General features: G+C 47.0%; 1 protein-coding gene across 2 annotated transcripts in view; it reads right to left on the bottom strand.

Annotated features, from left to right (window-relative positions):
- The window catches only part of LOC144487899 (X-ray repair cross-complementing protein 5-like), a 39,220-nt gene that overhangs the window by 9,737 nt on the left and 6,458 nt on the right, over window positions 1–23,025 (bottom strand). For both annotated transcript variants that reach the window (XM_078205951.1, XM_078205952.1), the window contains exons 4-8: window positions 17,151–17,405; window positions 11,940–12,123; window positions 9,272–9,458; window positions 5,712–5,880; window positions 1,625–1,786 (exon numbers count right to left, since the gene is read on the bottom strand). In XM_078205951.1, coding sequence (XP_078062077.1) covers window positions 1,625–1,786; window positions 5,712–5,880; window positions 9,272–9,458; window positions 11,940–12,123; window positions 17,151–17,405 — 957 coding nt within the window. The remainder of the gene's footprint in view (window positions 1–1,624; window positions 1,787–5,711; window positions 5,881–9,271; window positions 9,459–11,939; window positions 12,124–17,150; window positions 17,406–23,025) is intronic.

Genomic DNA, 23,025 nt, shown 5'->3' with positions numbered 1-23,025 from the left:
GGTGAGCATTTCACACGTCCACTCTGCCCGACTCAGGAGTTGCGTTTGATGGGATGACCTGGGATGAACATTCGCGTTTTTGCAGAAATCAGGTCAAAGCTACGACTAGTAAAGTTTTAAAGTTTAAAGTTTCAAAGTTTATTTTATCAGTGTCACAAGTAGGTTTACATTAACACTGCAATGAAGTTACTGTGAAAATCCCCTAGTCGCCACACTCCTGTTCGGGTACACTGAGGGAGAATTTAGCATGGCCAATCCACTCTAACCCGCACGTCTTTCAGACTATGGGAGGAAACCGGAGCACCCGGAGGAAACCCACGCAGACACGGGGAGAACGTGCAGACTCCACACAGACAGTGACCCAAGCTGGGAATTGACCCAAGTCCCTGGGTGTGTGTGTGAGTGGTGATTGCAGCTCCGTGGGGTGTTTGAATTCTTTGCGTACTTTAATGCTTTTCAGACGTGACAGAAAACTGCGGTCCCCACATCCCTCGGAGATGGATGTTAACGACCCTGTTTTGAAGAGCAGCAGGGGAGTTTTCCCTGGTGTCTCAGCCAGTATTCATCCCTCAATCAACATCGCTTAAAAAACTCTGCCTATCGTCAGGTTACTGTTCCCAGGGAGGAAACCACAAGTGAAGACCCACGTCTAAAATCACTGCACTGCCAATGTAATGCAGGGCTACAGCGATGGTAAATGATTCATTGAATGACACTGCATAGAAGCCATTCAGCCCATCATGGCTCTACTAGCTCTTTGAAAGAGCTTATCCAATGCGTCTCAAGAGCCTTCTCTTTCCCCCAGCCCTGCAATCTTTTCTCCTTTATAGATTGGATCAATTTCCTCTCAGCAGTTATTATGTAATCTTCAATTTTCATCCACCCACTGTAACATGTATCCGCTGTAACTCTGAACTATAGAAATCTGAAGTTAGTTCATCTGAGTCCAAGCCCAGGCTGTGGTGCTATCTTTCTCTTACGTTGATCTTTCCCTACACCCCGAGCTGTGACTGTAACACTACGTTCTGCACTCTCTCCTTTCCTTCTCTATGAACGGTATGTTTTGTCTGTATAGCGCGCAAGAAACAATACTTTTTACTGTATACTAATAAATGTGACAATAATAAATCAAATCAAATATCTGGTTTCAGTTCCTCTCTGCATTGGAGCTGCACACAATCAGCCAGGCTCCACTGTGTGTATATATGTGTGTGTACGTGCGGTGCGCGCATACGTGCGGTGCATGCATGTACGTGCGGTGCGCGCGTGTACGTGTGGTGCGTGCGTACGTGTGGTGCATGCGTACGTGTGGTGCGTGCGTACGTGTGGTGCGTGTGTGTACGTGTGGTGCGTGTATGTGTGGTGTGTGTGTGCACATGTGGTGTGTGTATACACGTGGTATGTGGTGTGTGTGTGTGGGGAAGGTGAGTGGGGGTAGGATAGGCAACAGCTACGATGCCCTCCATAGGCAAATAGTGTGTGAATAATTATCATATGTGGTCAGGCAGAAAAGGTGCCGGAGATTCTGTGGCACTGGTGTGACCATAACTCAGTCAGAAAGGAGAGACAAATCAAGTGTACTCACCCAGTCAGTGAGCGATCCGAGAGAGACAGTGTCACTGACCTGGAGGGATGGTCTGCACTTTCTGATCATCCAGCGCCTCCTCCTGTGGGACCAATGCCACAAATCGGGGTGGGGTGTTCCTCCGGGGAGTATAGCGGCAAACAGCATACATGTCCTTCTCCAGGCACTTGGTGAGCAGTGCGCTGAATAAAGTGGTGCTTTCTGTTGGGAATGTGAAACATAAACACAGCTCAGAACAATAAGCACCTGGCACCATGGCTGGCCCAAAGGCTGCTGGAAAGGACCAGGGGGGCTGACCTCTCTGAGCTGCTTAGCAAGTGGTGACGATAAAGTCAAATTGTTACTTCATCCCCTATAACACGATAGAATTCTTCATCAAGGTGGACAGTGAGGTAGTTGATTTTGAGACTAGGGTCCTGAATCTTAATAAAGGAAACTACGATGAATATGAGGCACAAGTTGGCTTTGATAGATTGGGAAATGTTATTTAAGGGGACGATGGTGGATCGGCAACGGCAAACATTCAAAGAATGATTATTTAATCCAGTCTGGCACAAAAATAAAACTGGAAAGGTGGCCAAACTAAGGCTTACAAGGGAAATTAGAGATAGTTAAAGGTCCAAGGGAGAGGCATACAAATGATCCAGAAAAACTGTAGACCTGAGGATTGGGACAGTTTATAATTCAGCAAAGGGACTAATTAATAAGGGGAAAATAGAGTACGAGAGTAAGCTCGCGGGGAACATAAACATTGACCGTAAAAGTTTCTATTAGGTGTGTGAGATGAAAAAGATTGTTAACGACAAACTAGGTCCTTTACAGTCAGAAACAGGGGAATTTATAATGGGGAACAAAGAAATGGCTGACCAACTAAATACATACTCTGGTTCTGTCTTCACAAAGGAGGACACGAATAACGTACCAGAAAAGTTGGGGAACACAGGGTCTAGGGAGAGGGAGGAACTGAAGGAAATTAATATTAGTAGAGAAATGGTGTTGGGGAAATTGAGATTGAAGGCTGATAAATCCCCAGGGCCCGATAATCTACACCCCGGAGTACTTAAGGAAATGGTCTGAGAAATAGTGGGTATATTGGTATTCATCTTCCAAGGTTCTATAGCCTTTGGGACAGTTCCTATGGATTGGAGGGTAGCTAATGTAACCCCACTATTTAAAAAGGGAGGCAGAGAGAGAACAGGGAATTATAGACCAGTCAGCCTGACGTCGGTAGTGGGGGAGGATTTAATAGCAGAGCACTTGGTAAACAGCGGCTGGACAGGACAGAGTCAGATGGATTTACACGAGGGGAATCATGCTTGACAAATCTACTGGAATTCTTCAAGGATGTAACTAGTAGAGTTGATGAGGGGCAGCCAGTGGATGTGGTTTATTTGAACTTTCAGATAAGGTCCCACATAAGAGATCAGTGTGTGAAATTAAAGTGCATGGGATTGGGTAGTGGATTGAGATGGATAGAAAACTGGTTGGCAGTCAGGAAACAAAGAGTAGGAAATAAACAGGTCTTTTTCCAAATGGCAGGCAGTGATTAGTGGGGTACCGCTGGGATCAGTGCTGGGGCCCCAGCTATTCACTACATATAAATTAATGATTTAGACGAAGGAACTAAATGTAATATCTCCAAATCTGCAGATGACACAAAGCTGGGTGAGCTGTGAGGAAGATGGAGAGATGCTTCAGTGTGATGTGGACAAGTTGAGTGAGTGGGCAAATGAACAGCAGATGCAGTATAATTTGGAGAAATGTGAGGTTATCCACTTTGGGAGCAAAAACGGAAGGCAGATTACTATCTGAAAGGCCATAAATTAGGAGAAAGGAATGTGAAATGAGACCTGGGTGTCCTCATGCACCAGTCGCTGAAGTTAAGCATTCAGGTGCAGCAGGCGGTGAAAAAGGCAAATGGAATGTTGGCCTTCATAGCGAGAGGATTAGAGTACGGGGCAGGGGTGTCTGGTTGCATATATATGGGGCCTTGGTGGGACCACACCTGGAATATTGCGTGCAGCTTTTGTCTCCTTATCTGAGGAAGGACGTTCTTGCTGTAGAGCGAAGGTTTACCAGGCTGATTCCTTGGATGGTGGGACTGACTCCCAAGGTGAGATTGAGTCGGTTAGGATTATATTCACCAGAGTTCAGAAGAATGAGGGGGGGGAATCTCATAGAAACCCGTGTCTACGTGGGTTTCCTCCGGGTGCTCCGGTTTCCTCCCATAATCCGAAAGACGTGCATTGGCCATGCTAAATTCTCCCTCGGTGTACCTAAACAGGCGCCAGAGTGTGGCAACTCAGGGATTTTTTGGGGCGGCGTACAGAACCATGGATCACAATTTAAGAATACAGGCTAAATCATTTAGGACAGAGATGAGGAAAAATGTCTTCACCCAGAGGGTGGTGAATATGTGGAATTTGCTACCACAGAAAGTAATTGAGGCCAAAATATTGAATGTTTTCAAGATGCAGTTAGATATAGCACTTGGTTGGGGCCAAGAGGATAAAAAGATATGGGGGAGAAGATGGGAACAGAATATCGAGTTGGATGATCAGCCATGATCATAATGAATGATGGAGCAGACTCGAAGGGCTGAATGGCCTCCTCCTGCTCCTATTTTCTATGTTTCTAACCAGGGTAATAGGATTCAGCATCTGACTCCTCGATTCAAAGTGTGAGAGATCGTTGGCGTGATCTATGATCCAGAGCAGTGGAGAGAACACATTAACGCCATTCAGTATGTAACCGCATGCTGTAATGAGAGGAAGTGGACCAGTTACAATGAGCTCAAATTCATCTTCTCATCTCTTAAGATATAATAATGCTCAGGTAGCATCAAACAATCAGTGATACAGCTCCCAAGGATAGGGGGATACTCTTCAGGGTATTCTAGGCTAGTTATATTCTATGCAGGGTTTTCTAGCGTAGTTATATTTTATACAGAGTATTTTGGGGTAGTGGTATTCTATACAGGGTATTCTAGGGTAGAGGTATTCTATTGAGGGTATTCTAGGGCAGGGGTATTCTATACAGGGTATTCTAGGGTAGCGGTATTCTATACGGGGTATTCTAGGGTAGAGGTATTCTATACGGGGTATCCTAGGATAGAGGTATTCTATACGGGGTATTCTAGGGTAGAGGTATTCTATATGGGATATTCTAGGGTAGAGGTATTCTATATGGGGTATGCTAGGATAGAGATATTCTAGACAGGGTATTTTAGGGTAGAGATATTCTATACGGGGTATCCGAGGATAGAAGTATTCTATATTGGGTATTCTAGGGTAGAGGTATTCTATACGAGGTATTCTAGGGTAGAGGTATTCTATATGGGGTATTCTGGGATAGAGATATTCTAGACAGGGTATTTTATGGTAGAGATATTCTATACGGCGTATCCTAGGATAGAGGTATTCTATACGGGGTATTTTAGGATAGAGGTATTCTAGACAGGGTATTCTAGGATAGAGGTATTCTATTCAGGGTATTTTAGGATAGAGGGATTCAAGACAGGGTATTCTAGGATAGAGGGATTCTAGACAGGGCATTCTAGGGTAGAGGGATTCTAGAGTAGGGGTATTCTATACAGGGTATTTTAGGATCGTGGTATTCTATACAGGGTATTCTGGGATAGAGGGATTCTATACAGGGTATTCTAGGATAGAGGTATTCTATTCAGGGTATTTTAGGATAGAGGGATTCTAGACAGGGTATTCTAGGATAGAGAGATTCTAGAGTAGGGGTATTCGAAACAGGGTATTTTAGGATAGTGTTATTCTATACAGGGTATTCTAGGGTAGAGGGATTCTGGAGGAGGGGTATTCTATCCGATAACATATTTGCATCTGCTCGATATTACGGCTGCATTGTAAATATATAAAATGTCACTCTCTCTCTCTCCAGTAGGATTCCTTCATGCTGGAACATTAGCTCCTAACGTTTTAACACTTCTAGCTGCCACTGCAGGGTTTCCCATCATTATCTGCATGAATCTGTCTTGTGAACCATCAGCTAACTGAGGAGAAGGGGGATGAAGTTTGGACCCTGTGCTCTATAAATACCCTGGGTAGAGCCATGCCCACTTGGCCAAAGGGCAGCAGTAACAGCGGCTGAGGGTTACCTGTTATCAGCGTCTCATCTGGGTAAATGAACTGTGGGGGTCTGATGTGGTGGTGCTTCTTTAAGAGTGACAATGGCTTGAAACCAATGAGAACCAAGCCTGGGCCATCAAATCTCTTCAATTCCTCGGTTTCCTCTTTCTCCAGAACAATCTGCCTCTGTCCATAAACCTGGGAACCAAAAAGAACAAGAACAGGCTTAAATTATATGAAAGAGCAACATCTTTCGAGTACTCGCCCGCTGACCCTCCCAAAGCCTGTCCACCATCTACAAGGCACAAGTCAGGAGTGATGGAGTACTCTCCACTTGCAGCTCCAGCAACACTCATGAAGCTTGACACCATCCAGGACAAAACAGCCGCTTGACTGGCACTCCTTCTACAAGCATTCACTTCCTCCACCACGGACACATTGGCAGCCGTGTGTACCATCGATAAGATGCACTGCAGGAACTGACCAAGGTTCCTTCAATAGCTCCTTCCAAACCCACAACTACTTCCATCTAGAAGGGCCAGGGCAGCAGATACCTGGGAACACCATCACCTACAAGTTCCCCTCCAAGCCACTCACTATCCTGACTTGGAAATATATTGGCTGTTCCTTCACTGTCTCTGGGTCAAAATCCCTGAACTCCCTCCCTAACAGCACAGTGGGTGTACCTACACCACATGCACTGTAGCGTTTCAAGAAGGAAGCTCACCACCACCTTCTCAAGGGCAATTAGGGATGGGCAATCATAGAATCCCTGCAGTGCAGAAGGAGGCCATTCAGCCCATTGAGTTTGTATCGACCACAATCCCACCCAGCCCCTATCCCTGTAGCCCCATGTATCTATCCTGATAGTGCCCCTGACACTAAGGAGCAATTTATCATGGCCAATCAACTAACCTGCACATCTTTGGAGTGTGGGAGGAAACCGGAGCACCCGGAGGAAACCCACGCAGACACGGGGAGAACGTGCAGACTCCACACAGACAGTGACCCAAGTCGGGAATCGAACCCGGGTCCCTGGCGCTGTGAGGCACCAGTGCTAACCGCCGTGCCGCCCTAACGGTCCTCTTCTGGATTAGGTCACACTGTGTGATATGAGCAATCACCGTCATGAGTAACACAGCCTCTGTGTTATTTTGTTAAATAACACAGAGGCTCAAGCACGCTCTGTTCATTAGGCTGGACATATTTTGTGGAATATTCCATCAATATAGATGGTCATGTAACCACATCAAGCAGATAAACTCAATGAAGCCAAAGCAAAATACTATGGACGCTGGAAATCTGAAATAAAAACAGAGAATGCTGGAAAAGCTCAGCAGGTGCACGGAGAGAGAAGCAGAGTTAACATTTCGGGTCCGTATGCCTCTTCTTCAAAGAGCTAATCCAGTGAAGGTCTGACTGAAAAATGGAAAGTTAATCTCGGTATAAAAAGAGCAAAGGGATGGAAGACTCTTCCCACTGGATGTCTGGATTACGATGGTACAAAATATTCAGGACATTGGAAGAAGGGTGATGCGTATCCCAGAAACGGGGCGGCACGGTGACACAGTGGTTAGCACTGCTGCTTCACAGCACCAGGGACGCGAGTTCGATTCCCGGCTTGGGTCACTGTCTGTGTGGAGTCTCTGCACGTTCTCCCCCGTGTCTGCGTGGGTTTCCTCCGGGTGCTCCGGTTTCCTTCCACAGTCCGAATGACGTGCTGGTTAGGGTGCATTGGCCGTGCTAAATTCTCCCTCAGTGTTACCCGAACAGGCGCCGGAGTGTGGCGACTAGGGGATTTTCACAGTAACTTCACTGCAGTGTTAATGTAAGCCTTACTTGTGACACTAATAAATAAACTTTTAACTTTAAACAGGTAACAAGTTAAAGACAGAGCAGAAAATAAAAATGATACCTCGTACTGATCCTTATTTTAAAATAAAAAAGCAAGTTACAGGGAGGGAATCAGTTTGTGGAAGAAAGGGATGGAGAGAGTCAAATGTAAGTAGAAAGATTCCTACATTACAGCAGTGGCTAAACTTCGAAACCAATGCTGAACAAGGAGACAGGTTGTCGAAGTATTTTGTCTTGCACTCATCAGGACAAACCCCAGAAGGTCAAATTTCAAACAATTGTGACAATTTATACCACAGGAGAAAAGGGTGTTGATTGGTTGACAAGTCGACTCTGATTGGCCGAGGTCTTGCCATGGAGAAAGCAATGGGGAGCTATAGGCTCCTCAAGCTGCCAGATAATTCAAAACAGGTGCAAGGCTTGGGCATATTCCTTTTGTCTGCAGGAAAGTTCAGAAGTACTTCATTGGCTGTGAAGTGCTTTGGGCCATCTTGAAGTTGTGGAAGGCGCTATTTTAATTAATACAAGTTCTTTTTCTCTTTATTTACTCATCTCATTACCATTCTATCTTTGCCTTGCACCATTGTCTCTTCTGTTATTTAATCTCTGCTGCCTCCCCTTTCACTCTTTCCAGCCCTCCGTGCATACCTTCCTTCTGTACCTGTTTGAACCCTGTGGCATGTCTAACGCGGGCTAGTTGTAAAGAAAAGTCATCGACCTAAAACATTAACTCTTGTTTCTCTCTGTACAGTACGCACAAGGGATACAATAACAGGGGAGTTCTGTTACTGGATGAGTAATTCAGAGGTTTTGACTAATGGTAGAATCATTAGAATCCCTACAGTGCAGAAGGAGGCCGTTCAGCCCATCAAGTCTGCACCGACCACAATCCCACCCAGGCCCTATCCCCATAACCCTATGCATTTACTCTAGCTAGTCCCCCTGATACTAAAGGGGCAATTTAGCATGGCCAATCCACCTAACCCGCACATCTTTGGACTGTGGGAGGAAACCAGAGCACCCGGAGGAAACCCATGCAGACATGGGGAGAACATGCAAACTCCAGATAGACAGTGACCCAAACCAGGAATTGAACCCGGGTCCCTGGTGCTGTGAGTCAGCAGTGCTAACCTACTGTGCCACCGTGCCGTCGATCTAGAGGCACGAGTTCAAACCACGCCACAGCAACTGGGGGAGAAAAAGAGAAGATGCTGGAAAATCTCAGCAGGTTTGGCAGCATCTGTGAATAGAGAAAAGAGCCAATGTTTCGAGTCTGGATGACCCTTCACCAGAGCTGTATAATAAAGGGGAAATTAGTCTGTGATCATGAAATTACCCGATTGTTGTAAAAACCCATCTGGTTCATTAATGCTCTTTAGAGAAGGAAATCTGCCGTCCTTACCCGGTCTGGCCTGTCTGAGGATCCAGAACCGCATGGCTGACTCTCAACTACCCTCTGATTGACTTAGAAAGCCACTCAGTTGTGTCAAAAGTCATGATGAAACTGCACTGTGGATGTGCCTTCACATCGCAGAGTGCAGCAGTTTTAGAAAACGCCCCATCATCGCCTTCTCGAGGGCAATTAGGGATGCACAATAACTCACATCTCGTTCATGAATTAAGAAAGAGCATTTTCTGTTTGTATTTCAGATTACCAGCATCCGCAGTGTTTTGCCTTTGGTCAGGCAGGAGTTGACGTTTTAATTCAGCACGGTATAGGTTCACCGTCCTTTACCTGGGCCTTCTTGGTGTCGCTGGGCAGGAGCAGACTGCCCGTCTCCCCGTTAAACCAGCGGGTTTTGGTTTTGACGGGCTCGTTGCTTTCTCGGTACAGGCGGACGGCACTGGGTTTCCTGGCACTCCGCACGAGATTGTAAACTCCGACTGAAAGTTCCACGCCTTCTCCCAGCTTCAGGTTCAGCCTGGCCAAAACAAAACACAAAAAAAACAGGACATCAAATACAAGCGGCACCGGAACAGAGAGTTTAACAGGGGCTGAAACTCAAAGACATTCTGATGCACATTAAGCGGTTGAAGAAGGCAGCAGTTAAGGGATGGGGGGCGGTGGGGTTTAAGCCAAGGTCCTGACGATTTGGTCAGTTGGATGTAAAATATCCCACAGCACCACATGGAGGATGGCACGGTGGCACAGTGGTTAGCACTGCTGCTTCACAGCGCCAGGGACCCGGGTTCGATTCCCGGCTCGGGTCACTGTGTGGCGTTTACACATTCTCCCCGTGTCTGCGTGGGTTTCCTCCGGGTGCTCCAGTTTCCTCCCACATTCTGAAAGATGTGCTGGTTAGGGTGCATTGACCCGAACAGGCGCCGGACTGTGGCAACTCGGGGTATTTCACAGTAACTTCATTGCAGTGTTAATGTAAGCCTTACTTGTGACTAATAAATAAACTTTACTTTGGAGAGCAGGGAAGCTCTGTCCTGTCAAATTAACCTCCAAAAAACAGATCTGGTCATTATCTCACTGTTCAAGTGTGTGTGGAAAATAGTTGCTATGTTTACCAATGTTTGTGAGGAGGATTGTCAGAGGATGCAGCAGGATATAGATAGTCTGGTTAGACTTGGGCGGAGAAATGGCAGATGGAATTTAATCCAGACAAATGCGCCTCTGTTTTCTCAGAAGACTAAGGAAATTTGGCATGTCCACTATGACTCCCACCAACTTCTACAGATACACCATATAAAGCATTCTTTCTGGTTGTATCACAGCTTGGTATGGATCCTGCTCTGCCCAAGACCGCAATAAACTACAAAAGGTTGTGAATGTAGCCCAATCCATCACGTAAACCAGCCTCCCATCCATTGACTCTGTCTATACTTCCCGCTGCCTCAGCAAAGCAGTCAGCATAATTAAGGACCGCACACACCCCGGACATTCTCTCTTCCACCAAAAGATACGGTCACGTACCAACTGACCCAAGAACAGCTTCTTCCCTGCTGCCATCAGACTTTTGAATGGACCTACCTTGCATTAAGTTGATATTTCTCTCCATCCTAGCTATGACTGTAACATTCTACGCTCTCTCCTTTCCTTCTCTATGAATGGTATGCGTTGTCGGTATAGTGCGCAAGAAACAATACTTTTCACTGTATACCAATACATGTGACAATAATAAATCAAATCAAATCAAAGATGATGCATTTTGAAAGGTCCAATGCAGTAGGGAAATACACAGTAAATGGCAGGACCCTTAGAAGCATTAACATACAGAGGGATCTGGGCGTACAGGTCCACAGTTCCCTGAAAGTGGCAACACAAGTGGATAAGGTGGTCAAGATGGCGTATGGCATGCTTGCCTTCATCGGTTGGGCCATAGGGTGCAAAATTTGGCAGGTCAAGTTGCAGCTGTATAGAGCTTTAGTTAGGGCATGTTTGGAATATTGCATACAGTTCTGGTCGCCACATTAAAAGTTTACCAGGATGTTACCTGGTTTGGAGGGTATTAGCTATGAGAAGAGATTGGACAAACTTGATTTGTTTTCATTTGAACGTCAGAGGCTGAGGGGCGACCTGATAGAAGTCTACAAGATTATGAGAGGCGTGGATAGAATGGATAGTCAGAGTCTTTTTCCCAGGGTAGAAATGCCAATTACTAGGGGACAGAGGTTTAAGGCAAAAGGGGGAAAGTTTAAAGGAGATGTGAGAGGCAAGTTTTTTTACACAGAGGGTGGTAAGTGCCTGGGACGCGCTGCCAAAGGAGGTGGTAGAAGCAGATACAATAGCAACATTTAAGAGGCATCTGGATAGATACATGAAAAGGCTGGGAATGGAGGAATTTGCTACGTAGAGACGAAAGGTCTTTAGTTTAGAAAGGCGTCGTGTGTCGATGCAGGCTTGGAGGGCTGAAGGGCCTGTTCCTGTGCTGTACTATATTCTTTGTATGGCCGATTCCTGTCAAAGTAACATGATGCACTTTATGATGTTTCAAAATAAGAGACGCAGCAGAGAAACAGGCCATTCAGCCCAACAGCTGCATGCCAGTATTTCCGCTTCCCATGAACTTTCTCCCTCCCCTCTCCCTTTAGCGTTATCAGCGTAACCGGCCAATGATTTTCTCTCTCATGCTCATCCAGCTTCTCCCTAAATGCAGCTACACCATTCATTACAACCCTGTGGGAGCCAAGTTCCACATTCCCATCACTCTCTGGGTAAAGAAATTTCTCCTGCATTCCTGGCCTGGTCACTACCTGGTGTTGACGGCTTCTGGTTTCGCTCTTCCCTGCGAGTGGAAACATGCCCTGAGTGCCTAATCTATGAAGATCGTCCGTACATTTGAGCAGATTGTGTGCATGAACACGGACGTTCTGTCTGCCAAGGTCCGCAGGGAGTACATTAGAAACTCTCCGAGGACCCAGGAGACGCGGTGCTACTCTGAGTGACTGCTGACCTGGTGACGGTCCTCTTCTTGTAGTCCTTGGCCCACACTTTCCGAAGCAGATCGTCCAACCTGGCTGACCCCTCGCCTTGCACAGCTGCATCCCCATCCTCTGATACACTGACAATGTCGCAGTAAAAGAGAGACATGTCAAACCCACCAGGCTTCTTCAGATGCATCAGGTCAAGGATGATCCCTGTACACAGACAAGGGCAGAGACAAAGACACGCCATTCACAGCATAGCAGCAAAAGGCAAAGCTTGTTATTATTGCTCGCGAGATGATGGGCGGGATTTTCCAGCCACGCTCACCCCCAAGGGTCCATGTCCCGCTCGCTACGATTCCCGTGGTGGGCGGGACGGGAAAATTCCGCCCAGTCTTTTGACAAAAATGATCGGCAATTTTCCATGCAACGTTTCTCAGATTCTTTAAGTTGGAGCTGGACCCAGTTCTTGACGAGGGTAAAGATTGTGAAGTACAGAAAATCAGATTTGATCTGTGATCTCCTAGACTGGTTTTGGTTGCCTGACGGGTTTGACTTTGGGCCTGTTTATTTGCCTTGATTAGCAGACTATGTCGGTGACTGGGGGGGGCGGGGGCGGGGGGGATAGAATGAGGAAAGAGAGGAAGAAGTGTTCAGTTCCGGTCTTCGTACCATCACGTCACAGGGCAGGCTGGCGTGGACTGCAGGTCTTACCCTTCCCTTTAGTTACCCTTTCCCTTTAGATGCTGGCTGGCAGGACACCAACCCATGTTGGGAAACAGCCTTCTGGCCATCCCTACAGAACCACGCTTCAGTTCAGGTGACAATCAGGACAGTGGAAGCAGTGAAGGGATTGTTCGATGAAGCTCCAATGCACAAATACAACACTGGTCTGGCCACTACACTGTCTAACCCTGCTTCAACACGACTGAATAGTTTGAAAGGGAGAAGAGTGGGTCTAAGGCTAGTATTTTAAACTTAAATAAAGGCAACTATGTGGGCATGAAAGTTGTGCTAGCTAAGTGAACTGGGAGATTAGGCTAGGGGACAGATCAAGAGACAACCAGTGGCAGACATTTCAGGGGCTGTTTCAGAATATTCTGAATAAGTAAATTTCTACTATTAAAAAGATTTGGAGGGGGAGGACCCACTTCCGTGGTTAACTAAAGAAGTTAAGGAAACTGTCAAACTTAAGGAAAAAGAAGCATATAACTGCAGGCCAGATGATTGGTTAGAATGTGAAGAACAGCAGAGAATGACCAAAGGTTAATCAGGAGAAAGAAATTAGACTATGAGAGGAAGATGGCGAGAAATGTGAAAACTTAAAGCATGTGTTTCTACAGGTGTTTAAACAGGAAAATAGCAAGTTAAGTGAGTCCTCTAGAGAGTGAGAATGAACCATAGAATCCCTACAGTGCAGAAGGAGACCATTCAGCCCATTGAGTCTGCACCAGCTCTCCGAAAAAACATCTTACTCAGATCCACCCAATCGATTTATCCCTGTAACCCCATGCATTGACCATGGCTAATCCACCTAACCTACAGTATCAGGAGAATTAGCTGGGTAAATACATAAGGTTATGGGGATAGGGCCTGGGTGGGATTGTCAGTGAAGACTCAATGGGCCGAATGGTCTCCTCCTGCACTATAGGGATTCTATGATTCTACACATTTTTGGACACTAAGGGGCAATTTAGCATGGCCAATCCATCTAACCTGCACATCTTTGGACTGTGGGAGGAAACCGGAGCACCCGGAGGAAACCCACGCAGACACGAGGAGAACGTGCAAACTCCACACAGGCTGTCACCCAAGCCGGGAATCAAACTGGGTCTCTGGTGCTGTGAGGCAGCAGTGCTAACCACTGTGCCACCACGTCGCCCAATGGGTAGACAATAGTAGATAATAGGAAGATGGCCAACAAAATGACCACATATTTGGATTTTGTCTTCACTGGAGAGAATACATAAACATTCCAGAAATATCTGTAAATCTGGAGGTGGAAAGGGGAGAGGAACTTGGTGAAATTACAATCATTAGAGAAGTGGTTTGAGCAAACTGATGGAGCTAAGGCTGGCAAGTCTCCGGGTCCTGATAGACTTCATCCTAGGGTCTTGAACAAATGAGGTGGTAGATACATTGGTGTTAATTTTGCAAAATTCTCTAGATTCTGGAAAGTTTCCATCAAATTGGAAAGTGGCAAATATAACCCCTCTATTCAAGAAGGGAGGGAGGCCAAAAACAGGAAATTATAGGCCAGTTAGCTTGACATCTGCCGTGGGAAAATTGTTAGAATTGATTGTTAAGTCCAAAGATGCGCGGGTTAGGTTGATTGGCCATGCTAAAATTGCCCTTAGTGTCCTGAGATGCGTAGGTTAGAGGGATTAGTGGGTAAATATGAAGGGATGTGGGGGTAGGGCCTGGGTGGGATTGTGGTCGGTGCAGACTCGATGGGCCGAATGGCTTCTTTTTGTGCTGTAGGGTTTCTATGATTCTGTGAAGGAGGCTATAGCTGGACACTTATAAAATCCCAAGGTAATTGGGAAAAGTCAGCATGATTTTGTGAAAGGGAAATTATGTTTAACCAACTTAATGGCATTCTTTGAAGGAGTACCATATACTGTGGATAAAGGGGAACCTGTAGATGTGCTGTACTTCAATTTCCAGAAAGCAAAGCAAGAAGAACAAAGAAAAGTACAGCACAGGAACAGGCTCTTCGGCCCTCCAAGCTTGCGCCGATCATGATGCCTGTCTAAACTAAAACCGTATGCACTTACGGAGCCCATATCCTTCCATTCCCATCCTATTCATGTATTCGTCTAGTTGCCCCTTAAATGCCGCAATCGTACCCGCTCCCACCACCTCCCCGGGCAGCGCGTTCCAGACATTCATCACCTTCTGTGTAAAAAAAATTGCCTCGGCACATCTCCTCTAAACTTTTCCCCCACGCACCTTAAACCTATGTCTCCTAGTACCTGACTTTCCTACCCTAGAAAAGAGCATCTGACTATCCACTCCGTCCATGCCTCTCATAAGCATTTGATAAGCATCAAAGATTATTGTGAAAGATAAAAGCTCACGATGTAGGGGGTAACATTTGAGCCTAGATAGAAGACTGGCTGGCTGGCAGAAAACAGAGAGTATGTATAAATGGGTCTTTGTCTGATTGGCAGGGCAGGAGGTCATGAGCAGAGTCTTGTAGAGGTCTGTGCTGGGGCCTCAACCTTTTACATCAATTGCTTAGATGAGGGAAGCAAAGGCATGGGAGATACATTTGCAGACAGTACAATGATAGATAGGAAAGTATGTTGTGAAGGGGACGTGAGTTTGCAGATGAATACAGATAGGTTGAGTGGGCAAAAATCTGGCAGATGGAGTATAATGTGGGAAAATGTGAAGTTGTTCACTTTAGCAGGAAGAATAAAAAAATCAGCATTACTTAAATGGAGAATAATTGCAGAATGCCGAGGTGCAGAGGGATCTAGGTGTTCCTGTGCTTGAATCACGAAAAGTTAGTATGCAGGTACAGCATGTAAATGAGAAGGCTAATAGAATGTTATTCCTTATTACAAAAGGAATTGAACACAAAAGTAAGGATGGTATGCTTCAGTTACACAGGGCATTGGTGAGACCGCATCTCAAATACTGTGTGCAGTTTTTGTCTTATTGAAGGTATGGTGGCACAGCGGTTAGCACTGCTACCTCACAGCGCCACAAACCCCCGGGTTCAATTCCAGCTTTGGGTCACTGTCTGTGGAGTTTGCACATTCTCCCCGTGTCTGCGTGGTTTTCCTCCGGGTGCTCCGGTTTCCTCCCACACTCCAAAGACGTGCAGGTTCGGTTGATTGGCTATGCTAAATTGTCCCTAATGTCAGGCGCATTAGCAGGGTAAATATGTGGGGTTACAGGAATAGGGCCTGTGTGGGATTGTGGTTGGTGCAGACTCGATGGCCTCCTTCTGCACTGTAGGGATTCCATGGGATTTTAAGGAAGTGTGTAAATGAGTTGGAGACGTTTCAGAGGGGGTTTGCTGGATCGATAGCTGGAACGAGCGGTTTATCTTATGGGGAAAGGTTGGGCAGACTGGGCTTGTTTCCACTGGAGTTTAGAAGGGTGAGGGGTGACTTGATTGAAGTAACTAAGATCCTGAATGGTCTGGACAAGGTGGGCATGGAAAGGATGTTTCTTCTTGTGGGAGAGTCCAGACCGAGCGGGCACAGTTTTAAAATTAGTGGTCGCCCTTTTAGGACAGAGATGGTGAGAATTTTTTTCTTTCAGAGGGTTGCATGACTTTGGAACTCTCTGGCCGGAATTTACTGGCACGTCCACTCGAGGTTCGTACGATCCCGCCCGAGACTAACGGAGAATGCCGTTCTCCGAGCCTTGCCCATCCCTGGAATCAGGGCAGGCGTGCCGGTAAAATTCCGGCCTCTGTCTCAGAAGGCAATGGGGGGTCACTGAATATCTTTAAGGCAGGGGTAGAGAGATTCTTGTTTGGCGAGGGAATCAAAGATTATTGTGGGTAGATAGGAATGTGGAATTTGAAACACAAACGTACAAGGCATGATCTCATTGAACGGCACAGCAGGCGGGAGGGGCCGAATGGCCTACTTACGCTCCAATTTTGTGCGAAGCACTATTTTCAATCTTGTCAAATCCATCCATTGCCTCAGCCCTCCCCGTCTCTGCGACCTGCACCCCAGTCCGATAACCCTCTGAAATCTCTGCTCTCAGGTGACAAGCTGAGGAAGAGGGTCTGCAGTGACCCAGAGGGTCAAGGATCGGGGGGGGGCGGCAGCCATAAGCCAGAGGGCTGGTAGCAAGAGGAAAGGTGAGGGAGTGGAAGAGGCGGGGAGCTGGAGGGGCAACGACAGGGAGGGTCAGCGAGAGGAATGCGTGGCACGTGGGAGATTCGGCAAGCATGATGGGCAGAAAACCGGAGCGAAGTATATTTATATCTTTAAATTGATTTCATTTCAAAAGTTGTTCCATCGACCGCTATAGTAATTCAGCAACATTAAATATTTTCACTCACAGGTTATCATGTTGAGAAATGTCCTACAGACTCTAAAGACAGCTTTCACATTGGTTTCAATGGGAAAACCTGATTTGTTTAAAGTTGTTTCACATAAAGTTGCACTTCACGGCAATGCAACTGCAATCTTAAGTGAGGACTTTGTGATTCAACGTCTTTGAACCAGTCGCTGACAAATGCTTGATGGTAACAGTGGTTTGCCTACCTGTCTCTCGCAGGTCATTGGCCTTTGTTCTGGTCAGTCGTGCTTTGGAGCTGTCTTTAGCATGTGGGTTGTCATTGTTGGTGAACAGCATGATGCGCTTGTGGCTCAGTTTCAGCGTGACGTCACTGAAGAGATTGGAGCAGACCCAGAGAGCATCACTCAACGAGTCATCGGTACTGTGGCCTATGTTCTTCTTGAAGGACTTGTTCCCCTTCTCCCCCTCATACTGGTCCAACTCCAGTACTCGCTTAGCACCTGAGCCCAGACAGAGAGAGTCAGATTAGAACATCAATCTATTAAACACACCAGGGGAGGCGATGGTCCAGTGGTATTATCGCTGGACTATTAACCCAGAAACTCAGCTCATGTTCTGGGGACCCGGGTTCGAATGGCGCCACGGCAGGCGGTGGAATTTGAATTCAATTTTTAAAAAATCTGGAATTAAGAATCCACTGATGACCATGAACCACGGTCGATTGTCAGAAAAACCCATCTGGTTCACTAATGTCCTTTAGGGAAGGAAATCTGCCGTCCTTACCTGGTCTGGCCTACATGTGACTCCAGAGCCACAGCAATGTGAACAAAGAACAAAGAACAGTACAGCACAGGAAACAGGCCCTTCGGCCCTCCAGGCCTGCGCCGCTCCTTGGTCCAACTAGACCAATCGTTTGTATCCCTCCATTCCCAGGCTGCTCATGTGACTATCCAGGTAAGTCTTAAACGATGTCAGCGTGCCTGCCTCCACCACCCTACTTGGCAGCGCATTCCAGTCCCCCACCACCCTCTGTGTAAAAAACGTCCCTCTGATATCTGAGTTATACTTCGCCCCTCTCACCTTGAGCCCGTGACCCCTCGTGATCGTCACCTCCGACCTGGGAAAAAGCTTCCCACTGTTCACCCTATCTATACTCTTCATAATCTTGTACACCTCTATTAGATCCCCCCTCATTCTCCGTCTTTCCAGGGAGAACAACCCCAGTTTACCCAATCTCTCCTCATAGCTAAGACCCTCCATACCAGGCAACATCCTGGTAAACCTTCTCTGCACTCTCTCTAACGCCTCCACGTCCTTCTGGTAGTGCGGTGACCAGAACTGGACGCAGTACTCCAAATGTGGCCTAACCGGCGTTCTATACAGCTGCATCATCAGACTCCAGCTTTTATACTCTATACCCCGTCCTATAAAGGCAATCATACCATATGCCTTCTTCACCACCTTCTCCACCTGTGTTGCCACCTTCAAGGATTTGTGGACTTGCACACCTAGGTCCCTCTGTGTTTCTATACTCCTGATGGCTCTGCCATTTATTGTATAACTCCTCCCGACATTATTTCTTCCAAAACGCATCACGTCGCATTTATCTGGATTAAACTCCATCTGCCACCTCTCCGCCCAATTTTCCAGCCTATCTATATCCTGCTGTATTGCCCGACAATGCTCTTCGCTATCCGCAAGTCCAGCCATCTTCATGTCATCCGCAAACTTGCTGATTACACCAGTTACACCTTCTTCCAAATCATTTATATATATCACAAATAGCAGAGGTCCCAGTACAGAGCCCTGCGGAACACCACTGGTCACAGACCTCCAGCCGGAAAAAGACCCTTCGACCACTACCCTCTGTCTCCTATGGCCAAGCCAGTTCTCCACCCATCTAGCCACTTCTCCTTGTATCCCATGAGCCTTAACCTTCTTAACCAACCTGCCATGTGGGACTTTGTCAAATGCCTTACTGAAATCCATATAGACGACATCCACGGCCCTTCCTTCATCAACCGTTTTTGTCACTTCCTCAAAAAACTCCACCAAATTTGTAAGGCACGACCTCCCTCTTACAAAACCATGCTGTCTGTCACTAATGAGATTGTTCCGTTCTACATGCACATACATCCTGTCTCTAAGAATCCTCTCCAACAACTTCCCTACCACGGACGTCAAGCTCACCGGCCTATAATTTCCTGCTACCCTTCTTAAACAACGGGACCACATTCGCTATCCTCCAATCCTCAGGGACCTCACCCGTGTCCAAAGAAGCGACAAAGATTTCTGTCAGAGGCCCAGCAATTTCATCTCTCGTCTCCCTGAGCAGTCGAGGATAGATGCCATCAGGCCCTGGGGCTTTGTCAGTTTTAATGTTCCCTAAAAAACCTAACACTTCCTCTCTTGTAATGGAGATTTTCTCTAACGGGTCAACACCTCCCTCCGAGACACTCCCGGTTAACACGCCCCTCTCCTTCGTGAATACCAATGCAAAGTATACATTTAGGATCTCCCCTATTCCCTTGGGTTCTAAGCATAATTCCCCTCCTCTGTCCCTGAGAGGTCCGATTTTCTCCCTGACAACTCTTTTGTTCCGAACGTATGAATAGAATGCCTTAGGATTCTCCTTAATCCTGCCTGCCAAGAACATCTCGTGACCTCTTTTTGCCCTTCTAACTCCCCGTTTGAGTTCTTTCCTACTCTCTCTGTATTCCTCCAGAGCTCCATCTGTCTTCTGTTGCCTGGACTTAACGTACGCCTCCCTTTTCATTTTAATCAGATCCTCAATTCCCCTGGTTATCCACGGCTCTCGAATCCTACCTTTCCTATCTTTCCTTTTTACAGGCACATGCCTATCCTGCAGCCTTATCAATAGTTCCTTAAAAGACTCCCACATGCCAGACGCGGACTTACCCTCGAACATCCTCTCCCAATCAACATCCACCAATTCCTGCCTAATCCGGCTATAGTTAGCCTTCCCCCAATTTAGTACCCTGTCCGTAGGACAGCACTCATCCTTGTCCATTACTATCCTAAAGTTAACAGAGTTGTGGTCACTATTTGCCACATGTTCCCCTACCGAAACTTTGACGACCTGACCGGGCTCATTTCCCAGAACTAGGTCCAGTATAGCCCCCTCTCTAGTCGGGCTATCTACATACTGTTCCAAAGAACCTTCCAGTACGCATTTTACAAATTCCTCCCCGTCCGGACCCCCAGCTCTAAGCACTTTCCAGTCTGTGCCAGGGAAATTAAAGTCCCCCACTACAACAACCCTATTTTTTCTGCACCTATCCAGAATCTCCTGACATATCCTTTCCTCCACTTCCCGTGGGCTGTTGGGTGGTCTGTAGTACCCCCCAGCATAGTGACTGCACCCTTCCTGTTTCTGAGTTCCACCCACAGCGACTCAGTACATGACCCCTCTAAGTTGTCTACCCTCTGCACCGCGGTAATATGCTCCTTAACTAATATCGCTACTCCCCCACCTTTTTTAGCCCCTCCTCTGTCTCGCCTAAAATACTTATACCCCGGAATATTCAGCTGCCAGTCCTGTCCTTCTTTTAACCAAGTTTCCGTCACCGCAACCACATCCAAATTCCGCATAAGCATTAAGGCCCTAAGTTCGTCTGTTTTACCCGTTACGCTCCTCGCATTGAAGCAGATGCACTCCAGACCTCCAGGCCCACTCAGGTCATCCTCCTCCAGAGTGCTCCTCTTCTTAGCTAGCCTTGCCCTGGCCCCCAGCTCAACCCCAGCCTCAGTATTTACTGACCTACTGTTTTGTTCCCCACCCCCCTGCCACACTAGTTTAAATCCTGCCGAAACACTCCAGCAAAACTCCCAGCCAGGATATTTGCTCCCTTCCAGTTAAGGTGTAACCCATCCTTTCTGTACAGTTGCCATCCTGACTTGAAGATTTCCCAGTCATCTATGAATTAAAAACCCTCCCTCTTGCACCAGTCCTTTAGCCACGCGTTCAACTGTAGAATCTCCCTGTTCCGAGCCTCACTTGCACTAGACACCGGGAGCAGTCCAGAGATTGCTACCCTGGAGGCCTTACTTTTTAGCCTAGCACCCAACTCCCTGAATTTCTCTCGTATGACCCCCCTGCTCTTCCTACCTACATCATTTTCACCAATGTGTATAATCACATCCGTTTGACTACCTTCCTTTTTAAATATGCTTCCTACCCTCTCGGAGACATCCAGTACCCCGGCACCAGGGAGGCAGACTACCATCCTGGATTCTCGTTCACTCCCACAGAACCGCCTGTGGTTGGCTCTCAACTGCCCTCCAAGGGCAACTAGGGATGGGCAATAAATGCTGGCCCAGCCAGCGACGCCCGTGTCCCACAAATGAATAAAAAACAGGGAATGGCCCATGTTCTTTTTACATCGATACAGGATGATGACCTATTAGGGACAGAGGCCTCAGAAACCTGCTCTTACACTTTCAAACTTAAGGATCCTGGGGCTAGAACTCTCCTCCTCCTCTTGGCTTTTTAATTTTTCTTTTATAGGATGTGGGTGTTGCTGGCTAGACCATCTCTTATTGCCCTCAAGAAAGTAGGTGGTGAGCCGCCATCTTGAACCGCTGCAGTCCCTGTGGTGTAGGTACACCCACAGTGCTGTTAGGGAGGGACTTCCAGGATTTTGACCCAGTGACAGTGAAGGAACAGCCGATATATTTCCAAGTCAGGATGGTGAGTGGCTTGGAGAGGAACTTGCAGGTGGCGGAGTTCCAAGATATGTGCTGCTTTTTTCCTTCTAGATGGTAGAAGTCATGGGTTTGGAAGGTGCTGTTCATAAGTTGATAAGATATAGGAGCAGAATTAGGCCATTTGGCCCATCGGGTCTGCTCCGCCATTCAATCATGGCTGATATGCTCCTCATCCCCATTTTCCTGCCTTCTCCCCATAACCTTTCAACCCATTCCCAATTAAAAAATCTGTCTAACTCCTCCTTAATTTTACTCACTGTTCCAGCATCTGCCGCACTTTGGGGCAGCGAATTCCAGAGTTTCACAAGCCTTTGGGAGAAGTAGTTTCTCCTCAACTCTGTTTTAAATTTGCTGCCCCTTATCTTAAGACTATGACCTCTCGTCCTAGAATGCCCCACCGGCAGAAGCATCCGCTCCACGTCTACTTTATCCTGTTGAAGGAGCCTTAGGTGAGTTGCTGCAGAGCATCTTACAGATGGTACACACGGCTGCCACTCGGTGGAGGAGAGTGAGAGTGTTGAAGGTGGTAGATGTGATGCCAATCAAGTGGACCACTTTGTCCTGGATGGTGTCGTGTTTCTTGCGTGAAGTTGGAGCCGGACTCATCCGGGCAAGTGGGGAGTATTCCATTACACTCCTGACTTGTACCCTGTAGATGGTGGACAGATATTGGGGGAGTCAGAAGGTGAGTTACTCCCCGCAGAGTTCCCAGCATCTGACCTGCATTTGTAACCACAATATTTCTATTCCACCAGGACCTCAAAACAATGCATCCAAAACTTGTGCGTTTTGAACCTCAGTCTGAGCCGTTCTGCAAAATGGTGCCAGCCAGAGTTCCCCACACCTCCAGTGGAAGTGGGCTCGAGGAGACACATGTTCTGCTCCACGGAAACAGAATCTCATCTGGACTTGAGCTGTCCGCTTAGTGGCTCTGGACCGGCTGAGATTGCGGTAATTAGCAATTAGGTCCAAGAATGGGCGTTAAATCTGGAGTTTCAAATAGACTATTCTTATTTGCAGAATATTCATTCCGTTCCTGTGGTCCAGACAAGTCCTGGAGAATTGTGAGTTGTAAACATGTGAAATTTATTTTCAAGTTTTGTGGCTGAGGCAGAAAGGATGTTAACCCAACTGGACAGAGGGACAAAGGAAGTGGGATCAAGGAAATATAGAATTTTACATACATGATGGCACGGGTGGCACAGTGGATAGCACTGCCGTCTCACTGCGCCAGGGGCCCGGGTTCGATTCCCGACTTCGGTCACTGTCTGTGTGGAGTCTGCATGATCTCCCCGTGGGTTTCTTCTGGGTGCTCTGGTTTCCCCCCACAGTCTGAAAGACGTAGTTAGATGGAATGGCCATGCTAAATTAACCCTTAGTGTCAGGGGATTA

This window comes from Mustelus asterias, unplaced genomic scaffold (assembly GCF_964213995.1).
Source record: "Mustelus asterias unplaced genomic scaffold, sMusAst1.hap1.1 HAP1_SCAFFOLD_1111, whole genome shotgun sequence".
In the NCBI taxonomy this organism is placed as follows: Eukaryota; Metazoa; Chordata; class Chondrichthyes; order Carcharhiniformes; family Triakidae; genus Mustelus; species Mustelus asterias.
Note: the sequence above shows the minus strand (reverse complement) of the source record. Positions and strands in the feature narration are given on the sequence as shown.